The 20,515-nt window shown below is 37.2% G+C and overlaps 1 protein-coding gene across 5 annotated transcripts in view; it reads left to right on the top strand.

Moving 5' to 3' along the window:
* ATP2C1 (ATPase secretory pathway Ca2+ transporting 1) overlaps positions 1-20,515 on the top strand; it is a 151,970-nt gene that overhangs the window by 60,898 nt on the left and 70,557 nt on the right. For all 5 annotated transcript variants that reach the window (XM_084991769.1, XM_084991772.1, XM_013990075.3 and 2 more), the window contains 4 exons: positions 12,049-12,159; positions 14,195-14,311; positions 16,975-17,064; positions 19,060-19,095. In XM_084991769.1, coding sequence (XP_084847895.1) covers positions 12,049-12,159; positions 14,195-14,311; positions 16,975-17,064; positions 19,060-19,095 — 354 coding nt within the window. The remainder of the gene's footprint in view (positions 1-12,048; positions 12,160-14,194; positions 14,312-16,974; positions 17,065-19,059; positions 19,096-20,515) is intronic.

Here is a 20,515-nt window from a genome sequence, read left to right as displayed (position 1 = left end):
CTTCAGACAATATTACGAAGCTACAGTAATCAAGACAGTGTGGTGATGGTGCAAAAACAGACATACAGATCAATGGAAACCTAAAAGCCTACAGAATGGGAGAAGATAGTTGCAAATGATTCAGCTGACAATGGCTTAATCTCCAAAATACACAAACAGCTCCTAAAACTCACAGCAAAAAACAATGCAATTGAAAAATGGGCAGAAGACCCAATAGACATTTCTCCAGAGAAGACATACAGATGGCCAGTAGGCACATGAAAATATGCTCAACAAAACTAACTATTAGAGAAATGCAAGTCAAAACTGCAATGAAGTACCACCTCACACTGGTCAGAATGGCTGTCATTAATGAATCTACAAAGAACAAATGGAAAGGGTGTGGAGGAAAGGGAACTCTTTTACACTGTTGGTGGAAATGTAAATTGGTACAATTACTATGGAAAACACTACAGAGGTTCCGCATAAAACTAAATGTAGAACTCTCACATGATCCAGAAATCCTACCCCTGGGCGTATATCCAGACAAAACTATAATTCAAAAACATACATGAAACCCTGTGTTCACTGTGGCACTATTCACAATAGCCAAGACATGGAAACAACTTAAATGCATATCAACATATGAATGGATTAAAAAGATGTGGTACATATATACAGTGGAATAGTACTCAACCATGACAGAGTAATTCCATTTGCAGCAACATGGTGCAGCTAGAGATTCTCATACTAAGTGAAATAAGTCAGAAAGAGAACGACAAATATTACTCTTATGTGAAATATAAAATATTGCACAAATGAACCTATCTACAGAGCAGAAAAAGAGACATGGAGAACAGACATGTGGTTGCCATGGGGATAGGGGAGCGAGTGGGATATACTGGGAGTGTGGGGTTAGATGCAAACTATTACCTTTAGAACGGATAAACAAGGTCCCACTGTATAGCACCAGGAACTATATCCAGTCTCTTGGGGTAGACCGTGATAGAAGATAATATTTTAAAAAATGTATGTATGTATGTATGACTGGATCGCTTTGCTATACAGCATACATTGGCGAAACATTGTAAATAATCTGTACTTTAAGAAAATGTGGTAATAGTGCTCATTGTATGATTGTAAATGAAATAGAATTATGCATAGCTGTATGTACAGTTTGGTCTGAGTTTTTAGCAGTGTATGTGTAAACACATGTATTACACTCACAACCAAAGGGGGGGATCCAAGGGAAATAATACAGCAGAGTGGTCATTATTGTTATTCTCTTTGGGATTTGTGATGTGTTTTTTTCTTATCTGGCTAATTTCAGTTAGCATATTTTCAAGATTTAACCGTGTTGTACATAGATCATACTTTCATTTCTCTTTGTGGCTGAATAATAATCCATTGTATGTGTATACCACATTTTGTTTATCCATTTACCTATAAATGGTTACTCCTTTTGCCTGTTGTGAATAATATTGCACTGGACATTGGTGTATAAATATATGTGTCTTTATTCTTAATTATATCAAGTAGAATTACTGGGTCATATGATTATTCTCTATGTTTAGCTTTTTGAGGAACTACCAAACTGTTTTCCATAGTAGCTGCACCATTTGGCAGTCCCACCAGCAGTATAGAAGGGTTTTATTTTCTCTTTATATCCTCACCAGTGCTTCTTATTTTAGGTTTTTTTTCAATTTTTAATTTAAAAAAATCTGGACGCCCTAGTTTATATGGAGTAGTATGTCATGATCTTCATTTGCTTTTCATTTGTGTCTAACATCTTTTCATGTGCTTATTGGCCATTTGTATGTATACAAATGGAGAAACCTCTGCTCAGGTCCTTTGACTATTTTCTAAGTGGGTTTTTTTGCATTTTTATTTTTGTGTTTTAGGAGTTCTTTATACATTCTGGATATTAAACCCTTATTGTTAAATAATCTATAACAATATCTCTTATTCTGTAGGTTATTTACACTTTTTTAATATTGTCTTTTGATGCGTAAAAGTTTTAAAATTTGGGGAGTTCCCATTGTGGCACAGTGGAAATGATTCCAACTAGTATCCGTGAGGACGTGGGTTCAGTCTCTGGCCTCACTCAGTGGGTTAAGGATCCGGCATTGCTGTGAGCTGTGGTGTAGGTCGCAGACATGGCTCAGATGCCGTATTGCTGTGGCTGTAGCATAGGCCAGCAGCTGTAACTCTGATTCAACCCCTAGCCTGGGAACCTTCATATGCTGTGTGTACGGCCCTAAAAAGCAAAAAAAGAAATAAAAAAAAATTAAATTTGGTGAAGTCCAGTTTATTTTTTCTATTTTTGTTGCTTATGCTTTTGGTGTCTTAAGAATCCACTGTCAGGAATCCAAGATCACAAAGATTTATCCAGTGTTTTCTTATAAGAGTTTTATGCCTTTAGTGCTTATATTTAGGTAGGTTATCCATTTTTGAGCTAATATTTGTATTGTGTGAGATAGGGGTACTTCACTGAATTTTGCAGTTATCACTGAGACGTGCTGTTTATCTTTCTTTAAAGATTCTATATTTTAAGTTTGGCAGTTACTTTCAAAGTTCTGATGTGTAATGTTTAGTCATTATACCCTTAGTTATTGAGTACAGATAGTTCATGGAACTGGGCATTTTAGTTCTTAAAATATGTTCTTAATATTGAATCCTCAAAAATGACTCAAAATACGAAGCCAGTAAGTGACAGGAGTGATAAATTTTATTACAGAAAATTGAAGGTTTTTTTGCATGGCAAAAAACATACAATCAAGACAGCTGAGAGACTAAAAGAAAATGTCTGCAGCATATCAAGATAAAGGGCTAATATATGTAATATACAAGTAATCCTTAAAATTAAGAGAATAGACTGCAGTAATGTGATAGAAAAGTGATCAAAAACATTAAGGATGGGAGTCCCCTTGTGGGCTAGTGGTTGAGGATTGGGCATTGTCACTGCTGTTGCTTGGGTTTGATCCTAGGCCTGGGAACTTCCACATGTTACAGGTGTGGCCAAAAACAAAGCCTCATTAAGGATAACCTCCCCCAAAACATGAAAATGGTCCTTAAACATATGAAATGATTTGAAATTTGTAATTAGAAAAATGCAAATTTAAATGTACTGAGATGTCATTTTTTAGTTTGCAGATAGACAAAAATTAAAGTATAGCAATCTATCCTTTTGGCAGGGAAATGAGGGAACAGACATATAGCATTCCTGATAAGGCAAACTGGTAAAGCCCTTTTTGAGAATTTGGCAGTATCCATAAAGCCCTGTATATATACGTTTGCCTTTTGAGCTATCAGTTTTAGTGTAGGTTGTTCACTGAAGATACAACTCCAACAATATTAAAATCCATATGCAGAGTTATTCGTGGGTCATTGTTTGCAATCTCCTGTGTAGGAGATTTGTTGAATAAAATGTGGTGTATATATGGTATACACATACAAAACAGAATGCTATGCAGCCATGAAAAGAATGAGGAGGATATCTGAACTGAACTCTTCTGAACTGATGAATTGATCTCTGGGCTATAGAAAGTGAAAAAGAAATTATTTATAGGTTATGTTACTCTAAACAAAGGAAGAGGAAATATGAAAACATACACATATGCTCATTTGAACAGAAGAAATCATGGGAAAGGTACACTAGAAACTAGATGGTTACACGAAGAGAGTAGAATAGAGATTGAAAGGATACACAGGGCTTGTCACTTCTCTGATTTTTACCTATTTTGATTTGTTTTAACTAAGTTAATGTTGCATATACTCAAAATTAACAAGGATGGAGGAGAGAACAGGGAAAAAAATACCCCCCAAATTCCGAACAGAAATCATACAAACAGAAACAGGCAAACCTAACTGTATTCAAATGAATAACATAACTGCACCAAAGGTGTGGGTATGGGAGGAACTAACCTAAGTAATTGAGAAATACAGGGTTTTGAATATAAAGCTATTGACAAAAGAGCTGTAATAAACCCGAGACTAAAGACAAAAGAACTATACTCCAATTGGTAGACATAAAAAAAAAAAAGTGATATGGTTAGAACTCTAAAACTACTCTGTGTATTCTAGATTAGAGTAAATAAATATGTATAATGGTGATAATGAAAGTCAGATTTTTTTATTGTAGGAGAAAAGTGTTCTAGGTAAGGAAAGGGAAGAGCCGAAATGAACTGTGGAGTTTGACTGGCATTGGCAGTTTCTGTATAGACTTAGTTTCTAACATATTTACAGAAAAACATGAAAATGGATATAGGTATGTGTTTGTGTATATAAGTGTGTGTGTGTGTGTATTCCTTAACTCAGTTTGCTGTGAAGGCCTTTAGAGCCATGGCGCTTTGTCAGTGAAAGGAACTAAAGGTCCCTGGAGAAATGGCTGATTTTAAGATTCAGAGAAAATACAATGTTAAGCTTGGAACATCTTTTGGTGCCAGAAAGTTTGGAAGTGCTCAGAAATAACACAGATTAGGTGGCTTAGCAGAAACTCCTTTTCTCACAATTGTAGAGTTGGAAGTCTAAAATCAAGGTGTTGGTGTTGGCAGCCTGGGTTTCTGGTAAGGCCTCCTGGTGGCAGGCAGCTGCCTTTGCACCGTTTCCTCGTGTGGCCCTTCCTCTCTGTGTGCCTGCTTCTGGTCTTCCTCTTAAAAGCATGTCAGTCCTCTTGGATTAGGGCCACTCTTATGACTTTGTTTAACCTTAACGATCTGCTTAAAGACCCTATCTCAAATACAGTCACATTGTAGGGGTTAGGGCTTCCACATAACAATTCTGGGGAGACAAATCTATTATAAGGAACGTCATGTGCCTCTTGATACTTTGAGAAGGATATACCATTACTTCTGTGGTGTTTTCCTTTACTCCCAAGTGCATCCACTTGTATCCAATTAGAAAAATTAGACAAACCCAAGCTGTCGTTTGTAGAATATCCCTAGAGTACTCCCTACTTGTACTTTTCCAAATTGTTAAGGCTATGAAGGACAAAAAGATGTTCCAGATTGAAAGAAACTAAAGAGATACAGCGCTTAAATGCAACTGTCGTCTCATTTATATTATAAAAAGTTTATTTGTTCAAATCAAAATTGAAGTAAGGCCAACACACTATAATTGTTTGACATAGCTCTTAAACATCTCCTGGACTAAAAATGTCCACTCGTCTTTTCCTTGTAGTTTACAAAATCAGGTTGTTTGCTCAGTAGAATTTCCCATAGCCTGGAATTTTCTGAGCACACTCGTTTGAGGTAACTTAATGTGCTTCTCTATCTCTGTGTTTCCTGTAAATTGATGGATAGGTTAAGAGCACTGCTGTACATTTTTACTGGGAGATTTTTTTTAAAAAGACCTGGTACCCACCCATCCTTGGGATCCACCATTCTTGTGAATTCTGATTTAATTGCTCTGGGGTTCTGGTTGTAGGAGTTACAGGAGTCTTTAAAAGCTGAGGCGATTTTAATGTACAGCAGCTGAGTATGGTGTGGTGTGGCTATAAATACCCTTATACGGGGTTATAGAAAAATATTGGCTGACTTGTTCTTAGCCAGAAGATGAGTTAAAGAAACTTGGAGTCATTTGGTCCATCTTTACTACTTCTAAAGATAGTATCATGAGCCTTTCTACAAATAGGTACCAGAAGTGCAAATTCCACTTCTGCCTGGAGTGTGTTTTGTGAATGTAAGCTTCTCTGTGTCAGTAATTGCAACCGTATCTAAGGGGAATTTGTAGTGTCATTCACTTTTGACTTTAATCAACAAGCCATTGCCTCTTAAATTGAGCAGGTCTATTTGATTTCTCTAAATTGCTGTGAACCTGCAGTTTTTGGAATTGCTGTCATGAGTATCGTCTTGTTGGAACTGCTTTGTCACTGTTGTTTTCCTTTGCCTGTGTGTACCTTCATCATATATATATATAAAATGGCATTATATGGTTTGGCCCTTAGCGTTCCCAGAATAACTTTGCTTTCCCATGCAATAACTAGTTAACAACTGTGGCAATGTGCCTGGTTATTTCATGTTTAATATTTGTCACACTTCATTTTTCCTGGGCATTAGAGGTATTTTGATTATGGTGAAACTTGGAGAAGCTGTTGGCAAAGAGTTGACCTGAAAACTTTTAATTACCCTTATTTAATACTCCTGAATTTTGCAGAGATGAAATATTTTCAGTTTCTCCCATGGCTCGACTTTTGTTGGGTAATTTGGACTACCTTTGCTGACTTGCTTTGAAAATCAGATTGCTGCCTGTGTGCTGAATGAAGTAACAGAATTTGTAAAACTAATTTTTCTGCAGGGATAGTGTATAAACTTCTGGTGGTAGCCCATTTTAGAAGGTATTTACCTTTTAAAAATAATTTTTTTTTTTTTTTTTTGTCTTTTTGCTATTTCTTGGGCCGCTCCCGCGGCATATGGAGGTTCCCAGGCTAGGGGTCCATTCGGAGCTGTAACCACCAGCCTACGCCAGAGCCACAGCAACGCAGGATCCGAGCCGCGTCTGTGACCTACACCACAGCTCACGGCAACGCCAGATCGTTAACCCACTGAGCAAGGGCAGGGATCGAACCCGCAACCTCATGGTTCCTAGTCGGATTCGTTAGCCACTGCGCCACGACGGGAACTCCAGAAATAAAATATTTTAATGTTTGTATTTAATCTAGCCATACCTTTCAGCACCATCCTCTAGGCCTGTGATTATCAACTTCGGCTGCACCTTAGAACCACCCAGGGGAGCTTCTAAAAATAAATGTCTGAGCTTTACCCCAGACCTAATGATTCACATTCTCTAGAATGGGGGCTGGACACTTGGGTTAAACCAAAAAAAAGAAGACCCCTGTCTTAGTTTGCTCTAGCTGCTTGATAAAACATCAGAGACTGGGTGGCTTAAGCAATAGACATTTGTTTCTCACTCTTCTGGAGGCTGGGGAATCCAAGATCAAGGTGCTGGTGTGTGTCCTCCTTGTAGCTGGTTATCTTTTTGCTGTGTCCTCACTTAGGGTGGGATAGAGTACAGAGGAGGGGGAGAAAAAGAGCCTGAGCGCCCCCCGCCCCAGGTTGAGAGTGCACCTGCAAGCTCTCTCCCGTGTTTGTTATAAGGGCTCTAATTCCATCACGAGGGCTGCACCCTTGTAACTGCACGCTTGTAACTTAATTACCTCTCAAAGGCCCCGCATCTAAATACCATTACATTGGGTGTTAAGACTTAAACTTATGAATTAGTGGGGACACGATTCAGTCCATAGAAACCCGCTATAATTCTGATTTGTATCAAAATTGGAAACTGATGGATAACAGTGCTTAGGCTGAAAAATATGAGTGAAACACTTGAGAATCTTGGTAAAATGGAAATTTGGGTTCAGTAGGTCTGTGATGGGCTCTTACGTATATAGGACCCATATTTAACTGAATTATTTCTACATTCTAAAGATCTGAAAATTTCTGCAGTTTTTTTTCTGCAGTTATTGTCTGGGTAGACCTGAATCATTTAGTAGAGGTAAAGGTACATAATAAAATAGTTCTTTTCATTTTAGCCAGATTGGCCTGGTTACATACAAATTCAGTTTCCTTTGTTGTTACTTGTAGAGTGTTCGTCTCTTGTGTGGAACACTTTCTTGGCATGACTTAATCATTTTCTGCCATCCAGTCTTCATGGCTTAGCTGAAGGAAGTTTTCTCTAAAACCTGGGACTATAGACAATGAACTCCTATAATAACATGAAAAATATACTACCTCTCAAAATGGTTTACTTTCAGATGGTTAAGATGGTTACTTCAACTAAATTTATGTGCTCTTACTTTTATTTTATAATTCTCAAAATTGAAGCATTATTCAGCACCCAAAGATTGTTTTTTTTTTTAAAATTAGTTTATTTTTATTTATTTATTTATTTTTTGTCTTTTTGCCATTTCTTGGGCCGCTCCCGCGGCATATGGAGGTTCCCAGGCTAGGGGTCGAATCGGAGCTGTAGCTGCCGGCCTACACCAGAGCCACAGCAACGCGGCATCCAAGCCGCGTCTGCAACCTACACCACAGTTCACGGCAACGCCGGATCGTCAACCCACTGAGCAAGGGCAGGGACCGAACCCGCAACCTCATGGTTCCTAGTCGGATTCGTTAACCACTGCGCCACGACGGGAACTCCCCAAAGATTGTTTTTAAGCTAAGATGTTTGCATAATAACTTTAATATGTAATAGCTGCCAAACTTTTCTGTATGGCAACCCACCGTGTATGAGGGTTCCATTTTCTTTGCGTTCTCTCCAGCACTTCTTATTGTCTGTCATTTTATATTTAGCCATCCTGGTGGGTGTGAAGTGTTACATATTAAACATTGTGGTTTTAATATGTATTTTCCTCATGGCTAATGACGTTGAGGATCTTCTCTTGTGCTTATTGATTATTTGTATACCTTTTTTGTAGGACTAGCTGTTCAAATCTTTTACTCATTTTTAATTGGTTTGTTGGACCTTTTATTATTTGTCTTTTTTTTTAGGGCCACTCCCATGGCATATGGAGGTTCCCAGGTTAGGGGTCCAATCGGAGCTACAGCTGCTGGCCAGCACCACAGCCACAGCAATGCCAGATCCGAGCCGCGTCTGTGACCTGTACCACAGTTCACGGGAACACCGGATCCTTAACCCACTGAATGATGCCAGGGATCGAACCCACAACCTCATGGTTCCTAGTCGGATTTGTTTCCACCGCGCCACAATGGGAACTCCCCCTTTTGCTGTTTTTTCTGAACCCACTCCTGTCTAATTTTTGGTCTTCACTGCTCTACTACATTGAAACTCACCTCTTTATTTATCTCCATGTTACTAAGTCCTGTGGTCGATTTTCATCCTTATCTTAACTTTCATTTAACATTTGGCCAACTCCTTGAAATACTTGCTTCACATGGCTTCTCTTTTGGTTCTCCTTTTACCTCACTGGTTGTTCCTTCTTGGTCTTTTTCTGTTGGCCACTGCTAATCTTGGATCTCTGTGTGTTGGGAGGATTCCCTGAGGTCAGCCTGCAGCCTGTTGGTGTGCATGTTTATTCTTATATTTTATACCACTTATATACTTTACACATACTCACTTCATCCTGGACTTATAGAGTGCCACATACCCACCTACCTCCTGGACATTTCTCCCTAGATGTCTCATAGTTGGTTTTTTGCTTCTTTCACGTCTCTGCCCAAATATCGCCTTACTGGAGAGGTTCTCCTCACCCCCACCCAACCTGCATCTAAACTGAAGCAACTTCTCCCCTGCTCGTCCTTTTCTTAATTGTTTCTAGAATATTTGTAGGGAGCGAAAGACTGATTTTTTTATGGTGTTTTGCTCCCTATTATGTGGCTCCAAGAAGCTAGAGTTCATACGTGTTTGGTCACTTTTGTGTCCCCAGCACCAAGAACAGTGCTGGTACGTAATAAGCATGATTCTGTGTCGAGGGACTGAGTACGTGAGTGGATGAATTGGCCTTTGTTAGTGCTTCACTCTGGCCTTGCTCCCTTTCCTCAGGAATTCGCATATTCCCTTCCCTGTCCTTCCATCCATCCCCTCCCTCAGGCTGCTTCTTGCCTTTCACTTCCATAAGCATCACTTCCTCATTACAACTTTGCTGTCCTGCTTGTAGTCTCTGATTGTAAGGTTCTGTAGCCATGGACTTCTTCATAATAGTAATTATTTCAGTTTCTGTTCATTTGTATTATTCTTTGTTGATGCGAGTCTCCTGTTTCCCTCCAATCCCCCCCCCATTTTGTACTTTGTTAAATCCTAAGGGCCTAGCACAGAGTCGGATTCTTAATAAATGCACGTGTTTGTTGAAAGAGGAAATGACTATACAGATTAAGGTATTCCTCTCCGTATAACTCATTTGAGTTGGTAAATCTCTTAACATTTGCTTTGAAAGAAAATAGAATTAAAACTTAATAACGTCCATAATTTTAAGTTGACATAATCTAGTAAGCATAAATATAGTTAACATCACTGCCTTTGGCCAAGAATTGACTACTGTGGCCTCCCTCTGTTGTGGAAATCTCTACAAAAACAGCCCTTACTGTCAGTGCCTCAGCCTTTGCCACCCGCCCTACCCCCCTGCCCCAGCATCCAGCACTCTATTCTAAGTCCAGAAGTTGGTCTTCTGTAAATTTGCCCTTCGTTTTTGGGGTTGCCCTCTTTCACATGCCAGCCCCTTACATATATATTTGGAGAGTTATCATCTTGCCCCTTCTTATCCTTTATTAAATGCAATAGTCTCATTTCTTTTCATGGAGAATTTTGAGTTTTTTTGGGCCCATTAAATGCTCCTGAGGAATTTCATATAATGTGTGTTCCAACATAGACCCTCTCTGTGTACCAACCAGCAAAGGATAACTTGCACTGCGTATTGGATACTAGAGATGGCAGTTTCCAATATATTAATGATATGTTTAGTGTAAGTATATTTAATAGAAGAATATTGCAAATCTAGCTTTACTAACCTTGCTTAATAATTTAGTTCTATACTGAGCTCATTATATTATCGAGTAAATACATATAAATATTTAATAGTTTGGGGAGAATATAGCTTTTTGAGTGCTTATTACAAGTGGGTCAAATGTTTGTTAGTAGATGTAATCCTCAAACAACTTTAGGTACTATTTATCCTCATATGTGAAGAAACTGATGTACGTGAATCTTAGGAATAAAAGATTTTCTTAATCTCGTCATTCTAGGGAATGTAAACATACTTGATCATTCTTGATTTCTCTTTATGATCTCATAAGATAAAATGACCATGTCAGAACAGGTAATCTCTTGCTAATTTACTGAGAATTTTTAGTCACTAATATCTTCTCATTAAAAGAAAAATATTTAGGGTCTTTTCTTTAATAGGCTCTTTTCCTTAAAATACTTAAATATTTAACAATGCCTTGATAATAAATGAGATTAGAAAACTTGTATTTGATTGTTCCAGAACTTGGTAACATTGAGGACAAACCTTTTTTTTCCCCATGGCTATTTACCATTTTTTGGAGTAAGTACAAAGATTTTTTTTTTTTTTTTAATGGATACAGGCCTCTAGAATGACACTTCAATAATAGTAAAAACTTAAATTATTATTATTGGCCTTATTTATTGTCTTAAAGCAGTGTTGCCTCAAAAAAATTAGGGAAATGTTTTATCCTAAAAATGTTGATTATCCAAGTTTGAAAACATTTCACCTGAAAGCTTGAATAAAGGTTTGTATCTTGGCAATAAGATAATCCTTTCAACTTCAGTATTGTTTGCAGCAGTGGATGTGTGGCAGCTCAGGTATTTTCTTCTCTAAAGTTTCAGTGGAGAGTTTTTATCTCCTTTTCATACTTTTTCAAAACTTCTTGTCTAAAAGAATCTACGCTTAGGATCCAAGACAAGTCTGGGTTGGGAATTTGTTTCCGGAAGTGTTAAAAACTTCTCTGTAGCTATTCGCTTATGAAGCTGCATCAAGTAGGTTCCATGGTTGATTACTATCATTTCTGTGACTCATTCTCTCTGTTCTCAGCCGCTGCACTCACCTGTGTATCCTCTCCTTGTCTGGTCTCTGTCCTTCCATCTCCCCTCGTTTGGGAATGGGTCTCTTAAGTCTGATGTTCTCTCTTGGTGCTTCAGCAGAGTAGCTTGCTGTCCTTTTTGGATAGTTAAGAAATGAGCTGATCAGCAGAAGTAGTTAAGATGGAGATAGCTTAGTCCTTCTTGTCCTTTGTGTTAAACATAATGAGTTTAGAGGATTATGACCGCATGTAATCATCAGGCTCTGCTAGGCAGGACATCTGTTTTACTTTTACCTCATTACATTGGTGTAGAAATAGCATTCTTTTTTATGTGAAAATTGTTTTGTGTTCTGGCTGGCTCTAGTGACTTAGTTTTTGAAATATGCTTTCTGGAGTAACACACGGTTAGTATAAAATTATCTTAATAGGAGTGGATACTCATTATTAGTCTGAAAATACTTGTTTTCTGTAAAATAAGTTTCTGTGAGTGTTCGGATTTTCACTTATTCTAGACTGCATTTATTCTAGAATTGTTTATTATATTCAAATATTTCTCCTTTGGTTTTATTTCCAGGTTGCACGTTTTCAAAAACTTCCTAATACTGAAAATGAGACAATGATTCCTGTATTGACATCAAAAAAAGCAAGTGAATTACCAGTCAGTGAAGTTGCAGGCATTCTCCAAGTAAGTGTGTGGTGGGGAGAAAGTGGGTAGTAAAATGAATCACTTAGACTCTCTGGATAAGTGTTGTCTAGTAGAATTTTCTGTGATGACAAAAATACTCTGTTCTGCAGTGTCCAGTGCAGTAGCCACTGTTAAACATGACATTGGAGGACTTGAAGCATGGATAGGTTAGGGGAGGAACTGAATGTAATTTAATTTAATTTAGTGGTTTTTTTTTTTTGGTCTTTTTTGCCTTTTCTAGGGCCGCTCCCATGACACATGGAGTTCCCAGGCTAGGGGACTATTCGGAGCTGTAGTCACCGGCCCACACCAGAGCCACAGCAACGTGGGATCTGAGCTGCATCTGCGGCCCACACCACAGCTCATGGCAATGCCAGATCCTTAACCCACTGAGCAAGGCCAAGGGTCGAACCTACAACCTTATGGTTCCTAGTCGGATTCGTTAACTACTGCACCACGACGGGAACTCCTAATTTAATTTTTATTTATTGAAATTTAAATAGCTGTTTGTGGCTAGTGGTTGCCTGATTGGATGGGACAGCTCTGGATTATTAGCATTGCTGGGGTCTGTTATTGCTGTATAAGAATTAGTTGGATTAGGAAAATAGTCAATTTAATTATTAAGATAAGTAGAGTTAGGAATTTTTTTTTTTTAATGTGCTTCTAAAGTAAAGTAAAAGATAAGCACAAGTTTAGAACTGCAAATGAACTTTACTTATGTAGTTTAATCTCTTCCTAGTTTTAAAAAGCGTGATGTAACATGAAGAAAATGGCTTTTAAAAAACATAAAAGATATCCTTTTTTTGATTTTTTTTTTTTTTGGAGGGGGGGTGTATTTATACTCTTTTAAAACCACTTTCTTTAAATATATTTAAGTGTTTCCAAGACTCATTTATTGAGTTCTATTACAAAGCTTTTGATCAGAGAAACCAATTATTTTAGAGATGCAGGTAATTTCATTTTTTAAATGATGGTTAAAAAATCGTTAGTCATGAGAGGTAGTGGCTGAAGAATGTAGGTAGTGTTCATAGCACATAAAATGTCCCCAGAATCAGTTCATCTTAACTTCTTTATTTTGGGTATCTGGGAACCACAAATTTTCTGCCTGGAATAATTATATAGCCTAAGAACAAAGGTAATACCAACCTCAGGGTTTTGATAGGCTCAGAGAACAAGGAAGATGCATGGTCTTTTGGAGAAACTACAAAATAACAAAACAAAGAAGAGATAAAATGTACTGATATTTAGCTTTCTGTAAATCTTGAGTAGTTTGTTTTACTTCTTTTTCCCCGTAGAAAAATCATAATTTTTTTTTGTCTATTGCACTCTTTCTTGTTGCTTACATTAAAAAAGTTTTGAGCTGCAATTCCGATTTGACCCCTAGCCCGGGAACTTCCAGATGCCACAGGTGCAGCCCTAAGGGGGAAAAAAAAATACATATATATATATATAAATATCTTTATGAACTCCTGTCCTGGCTCATCGGAAGTGAATCTGACTAGGATCCATGAGGACACAGATTTGATCCCTGGCCCTGCTCAGTGGGTTAAGGATCCGGTGTTGCTGTGAGCTGTGGTATAGATCGAAGACATGGCTTGGATCTGGTATTGCTGTGGCTGTGGTGTAGGCTAACGGCTACAGCTCTAATTTGACCCCTAGCCTGGGAACCTCCATGTGCCATGGGTGCGACCCTTAAAAAAAAAAAAGTTTTTGAAATTGAGGTATGATTTATGTAAAATAGAGTGTCCCCATGTTAAACATACAGTTGGCATTTTCGCAAATGTAGCCGTCATCATAATTAAGATGGTAGGACATTTTCTTCACTCCAGAAAGCTTCCCTGTGTTTGTTGCAGTTAATCCCTCTCAGTGCTTCTGGCCCCAGGCAACTACTGACATGCTTTCTGTCACCATAAATTTGTGTTGAGTGTCCTAGAAGTTCCTGTAAATGTGATCATAGTGTATGTACCTTCTCTGTGTTTTCTTCTTTTGTTCTCTGCTAGCATTTTCAGTAACTTTTATGTGTAAAATCTCATAGGCTGATCTTCAGAATGGTTTAAACAAATGTGAAGTAAGTCACAGAAGAGCCTTCCATGGCTGGAATGAGTTTGATATCAGCGAAGATGAGCCATTATGGAAGAAGTATATTTCTCAGGTGAGAGATATTTTTATTTTCTCCTACTATGTAATTTACATGTAATTTGTTAATGTAGTTGTTTACTTTTGTGGAGTTATTTATGGAGAAAGAAAATGAATTTTTAAAAGGTTTTTTACCTAAATTTTTTTGTTAAGAGTTTACGATTAGCTTGGAATTTCTATAAATTTTAGTGTGCGGATCTTTAAGGGCTCATGAATATATCACATGGAGGTGATACTATTAACAGTAGTTTCCTTTTCAGGTATCTAATTTATGTATGTAACTCTCTCTCTCTCTCTTTCTTTTTGGCTGCCTGTGGCATATAGAGTTTCCAGGCCAGGAATCAGATCCAAGCTGCAGTTGCACTGGATCCTTTAACCCACTGTGCCAGGCTGGGGATCCAGCCTGCATCCTGTTTCTGCAGAGATGTTGCTGATCCCTTTGTTCCACAGCAGGAACTCCCCTACCACTGTTTCTTTTTACCTGTGTGCTCTTTATTATTCTTTGAGCCTTATTTATAACATGGGGATAGTAATCTTAGGAGGCAGTAAAACTCTTATTTTTAACTATGTTTTTACTAATGTTCTAATCTTTTCAGAAAGATTTATGAAGGCTTTTCTTATCTTGATAACAAGTATATTAGTGTGAGAAGCTGCAAGACTCCTATGGCCAATTTTCACCTAGAGAAACTTTGTAATGCCTTCTAACTTTTAGGCTTTTAAAAAAAATATCTGCATTTAACGTTTCTACAGGGTCTTGCCTGTTTATGAGCCAAAATTTACCAGTTTTAACTTTGTTAAATGAATTCATTTAAAGTAGAAAAACTGAATTTTTAGAGAATAACCTCGTATCGGTCTTGTTTTTATGGAATATTTTTTATATGTATATTTTTATTCTCACATGTGCCCCATTTCTGCATTACTTAAAACTTCAGGAAGTTCACTCTGGATTTATAAATTACAGTGATTTAACTTAACACTAGGCAGAATCATTTAATGTTTTGCTTTGTTGGTCCTTTTTCATATCTAGAGTACCTCCATCATGAGATTGCTGTGACAATAAAATGAAACAGTGCCTGTAATATAGTTAGCACAAGCAATAATTAACAGTAAATATCAGTTGTTAATCATAAAGCACTGGATGACTCTTCACCCCTCTGTAGAGAACACTGAGTTTGTTGTTCTGCAAACATTTGTCTGGAGCTTGCCATCTAGCAGGTGGAGTCCTTAGTACCATGGCACAACTTTTTTAGGGGGAAATAAAATGATCATGGGCCTCACTCAACATGTGATAACACCTGGCACTTGAGAGTTTTATAGTTTATATGGTGCTTTAATATACATTCTTAGTTAATCCTTACCACACATTTGGTACAGGGTAGTCCTTTAGTATATGAAGAACCTCCTTATGGCTTAAAAACACTAATGTCACACAAAAGTGGAGTTGGATTGAAACCCAGGTGCTCAGATTCAATTGTGTGTGGTTTATCAGCCCTGAACTATATTGCTGTTGTAGTTTTATTTCGTTATAGCAGTGATTTTCAGTCCTCTCTGCCCTTGGAGAGTGCTTTAAAAATGCTGAAGCCTGGGCCCTGTGCCCAGTGATTCTGATTTAATTGCTCTGGTGTGAACCTGGGCATTTTGTTAGAAGTTCATCACATGATTCTTCTGTGCCAGAGAATGGAACTTTAAAGGGAGCAAGAGGTGGTGGCATCTGATTCTGAGGTAGGATATCCACGGCTGAGGCTCTCTGCTGGGATGAATTCTTGATGGAGTTACTTTGCAGCTTTGACAGTGATTAGCACCCTTTCATCAGGGGAATGCCTTCTGGCAACAGAGCTCTGACCTTTAAGACCAAATGTCCAACTCGAATATTTGGGGTGGCTCTGGTCCTTGGTTGTTGAAGAGCCGCTTAAAGAGCTGCCTACTGAGTTGGTGCGGTGGGGTTTGTTTTTTGTTTTTGTTTTTGTTTTTCTTTTTGCCTTTTTCTAGGGCCACACTGGCAGCATTGGAGGTTCCCAGGCTAGGGGTCCAGTTGGAACTGTAGCTGCTGGCCTACGCCAGGGCCACAGCAACGCTAGATCAAAGCCGCATCTGTGACCTACACCACAGGCAATGCTGGATCCTTAACCCACTGAGCGAGGACAGGGATTGAACCTGCAACTTCATAGTTCCTAGTCACATTCGTTAACCACTGAGCCATGATGGGAACTCTTATGGTTTTGTTTCTTTAGTTGCTTTTTCCTCTGCTAGATAGACGTCAGAAAAACTAGTTTTGGGAAAACCTTCAGCTTTTTTTGTGGCGAGGATCTTATTGTCTGCTCTTAGCTGCCCTCGGGGTTATTCCTGCAGTATGTGGCTCAGCCACAGGATGGTAATCTACACCAGTGTCCTTAATATAGGAATGCTGAAGAATGTGTGAATTTCATAATTTAGAGTTCTACCCAGTGCTTAACATGAATCTTCACATTCCACTGGGGCTAGGTTATTTTATTCTAGCCCTAGTAGAAATTCAGAACATCTATATTTATTAAATTAATATACTAAAATACATATGTATTGTAAGGAATTGGTAAATTCTTAAAGTAGTCGTGCCCTGGTAGTTTCTTTTTTTAAGCTTTTGCTCTGATGATACACAACTGTCTTATAAAACTGCTGTTTGCTGTTTGTTTTCACTTTCAGTTTAAAAATCCCCTTATTATGCTGCTTCTGGCCTCTGCAGTCATCAGTGTTTTAATGCATCAGTTTGATGATGCTGTCAGTATCACTGTGGTAAGAAAAAATATATACATTTTTAAACTGTTAGTTAATCATATAGATAAGGATTAACTTTTATCTTAGAAAATGAAGTGAGAAATGTTTCTTCAGGTTTTTTGGTTAAAATCCAAATTCTGGTTTTAGTTGTGATCTCAGGTAGTGTGTAATGTTCAAGGGTTGTGGTTGGCATGCCCAAAGGATTATTTAGCAATATGATAATTTCACAGATATGAAATATTTTATAATTATTTTCCAGTTAAATATTCAATTTATTTTACTTTCCAGTTGAGAATATGTTTTGATTAATTATGAATTAAAGCCTGACATTCTTGAAATTAAAAGTATTATTTAACAAAGCACCATATTTATTCATACATATTTACTGTATAAGATTTTATTCTTTCCAGCTAGGTTACTTTGGCTTTCATTTAGTTTCCTCATCATCTTTTTTTTCCTCTTGCCCCCTGTAGTATAAAAATTTAAAGCAAGTACAAGCATTGATTAAAGCAGGTGTGTTAACGCTGAAGAACATAGTATAAATGAGTGTAGAGCTTCGATTCTTGAACTCTTGCTTTTGCGGACTTCTGGAAGTCTCTGAGATTGTTTCAGGGAACATGTGAGGTTGTCAAAACTGTTTTCATAATACCAAATCAATGGCACGAAAGTGATGGCGGGTAACACTGTTAGAGCTTTGGCTTGAATCAAAATAATGGCTCCAAACCATCTAGCAATCATTGTTTTCTTTCATTGTTTCTCTTAGCAATGTTTTTGATAAAACAGTAAAAATTAATTTCATTAAATCTTGATTCTTAAGTACATACCTTTTTAATGTTCTGTATAGTGGAATGGGAAGTACATATTGAGGTATGATGATAATCTCAAGGAAAGGCCCTGTGCTGAGCTAAACTAGCCTTTTACCTGAAAGAATGACTGATAGACAACTTTGATTATTAAGACTTGGATAACTGGCATACTTTTTTTTTTTTTTTTTGAAAGTGAGTGAAATGAACCTATTACTACAAGAAAAGTAACTGATACAATTTGTTAACGGTAAAATTTAAGCTTTCAAGTGATAATTAGAATTTTGCAAAAATTTTATGCACTATTTTATGCTGGATAGTATATGACTATTCTAATGAGTTTGGTAGTGATTTCATTGAATGTGATTTTTTAAATTTTTATGAAATGTGTCAACACTTGAAAGACATTGAATAACCAAGTGAATTAATCTTTTCTACTGATACAACATACTTGGTGATAAAAGATCCATTCAATATGCGAAAGAGATCAGTAGATTTTAATACATAATAGATTATGAAAAGTTCATTGATAAAGTTTTAGATTCTACATTGTAAATTATTTTAAAATAACTAACACTTGTCTAAGTAGTAGCTAAGAATAATATTCACAGTCGTCTGAGAAGGCTTTTAAAAATACTCCTCCCTTTTCCAGTAATATCTGTATGAGGCTGGATTTTCTTTGTATATACAAAAGATTGAATGTGGAGGCAGATTTGAGAATCTAGCTGTTTGTTAAAGCAGACAGTAAAGATAGGAAAATTGAAAACATTGCCACTTTTCTTACAAATTTTTTTGAGGGAGATAGATTTTTCATAAAAAATGTATGTGTTAACATGTAATGGGCTTATTATTTTTGTAGATGAGTTAAGTAGAAATTAAAACTGAGCAACTTAAAAAATATTTAATAATGGTAAATATCAGTAGCTGTAACATAAACAGCTGAGGATTGAGCTCATCTCCAGTTTGTAAGAGCATAAAAGGGATCCTAAGATCAGAGAGTTTGAGAAGCTGGGGAGTCAGGCCCTCTGTCAGCTGTGAGTTTCTTCCTTCCTAGGCCCAGAGGCAGAGTTCTGATTCCTTCCCCAGCTGCTGTGTGCTTAGTGCTGGTGTCTTGGGGCTGCAGATAGAGTCAGGAAAGTCGAGTATGATTAACAGCTATTTTAGAAATTACAGTGTCTGATTTAAAAGATTATTTCTTTGTTTTGTTTAGGCAATACTCATCGTTGTTACTGTGGCTTTTGTTCAGGTGAGTAAGTGGACTATTTTGACAACATAAAAATGCTATTTTAGTTAATTGCTTGAAAAAATTAAGGCGGCTTATGTTAAAATGTATAGTTTTGGGGGGATTGTTTTGTTGGTTAGAACAATTTGTTCTTTGTTTTTTGAAATAATTTCAGAAGCAGTGACCCTCCAAGGAAGTTTGTGGGACTCATTGACTTCTTTGATTTAGGTAGTGGCATGAATAAAATCTGGGTGTTTTTTTTTGTTTGTTTTTGTATGGTGTTAATGATATCTGAAGCAGATGGAAACAAAGTACAGTTACAGAAATAAAATCCACTATAGGCTTTTAAATTTTCCAGTTAAAAAATTGGTCCAGGGTTCAAATTCCTCATTTTTCAATGGAAGGAGATGTTTCTGATCTGTATTGAACTCTCTGTTCAGCATTGATATTGAAACAGTAAGGAAAATGTATGAAAAGGAATGTCTTTTTAAAAATTAGTGTGAATAATATGGGGATAATGTGTAGATTTCTGCTGACAAGTATGGACATTAATAAAAACATAGGCTTATATTTAGTTTCGTGTTTATTTAAATATCTGATAACTTAAGTTGGTTTTAGAACAATGTAGGTCTCATTTAATTTAGTTAAAGTTTTAAAGCATGGTTAGTAAGACTAGATGGATTATTCTAGTTAAGGGAAAAATGTACCATGTCATATGATCCTGAAGTTTGTGTTGTTTTGACTCTTAAGACTGTATTTTAAGTGGCTGTGGTTATTTTCACATGTGATTTATTCCTTGGGTATTTCCTATCATTATCCAGGCATTTTATAGTAATCTCTAATTTAGTCATTTGTTTCATGGTAACCCAGCATAGAAAAGCCAGTTGGAAGCAGATTATCTGCAGCAAGTTTGTGAATTCCATTAGTACACCATTAGGGATTCTGTATCTGGGGAATCCTCTTGCTTAGAACAGATAAGTTGCCTTAGGGCATATGAAGGGCTTAGTTTGGCAGAGGTCTTTCCAGGCTGGGCATCATTCATCGTAGCTATTTGTTTGCTCATGGGGCAGTATAACACAGTAGATCAGTAACTGGAACCCTCTTGCATCTTTAAGAAAGCCATAGATGTATGGAGTGGCTTGCTTCAGGATTCCTATGGTATCACTATGTAAAGGAGACTTTAGTAGCTAGTTCTTTTGGTAAAAATACCCCCTACCCTCAAAAAAAAAAAAAAAAAAAAAAAAAAACAAAACAAAACAAAAAAACCCACAAAATTGCTAATTTAACCTACTCAGTATAGGATTTTATACAAAGAGAGCATGTTACACACCTGAAATGGAATGGCTGAAACCATCTGCCGAATATCTTTTTTTTTCTTTTTGTGTTTTGTGTTTTTAGGGCCACACCCACGGCATATGGAGTTTCCTAGGCTAGGGGTCCAATC

This window comes from Sus scrofa, chromosome 13, assembly GCF_054392235.1.
Source record: "Sus scrofa isolate SSC_HxYL_T2T_F1_AM1 chromosome 13, Sscrofa_HxYL_maternal_Yorkshire_Landrace_v2.0, whole genome shotgun sequence".
Taxonomy (NCBI): Eukaryota; Metazoa; Chordata; class Mammalia; order Artiodactyla; family Suidae; genus Sus; species Sus scrofa.
This window is presented reverse-complemented; position numbering and strand designations above follow the sequence as displayed.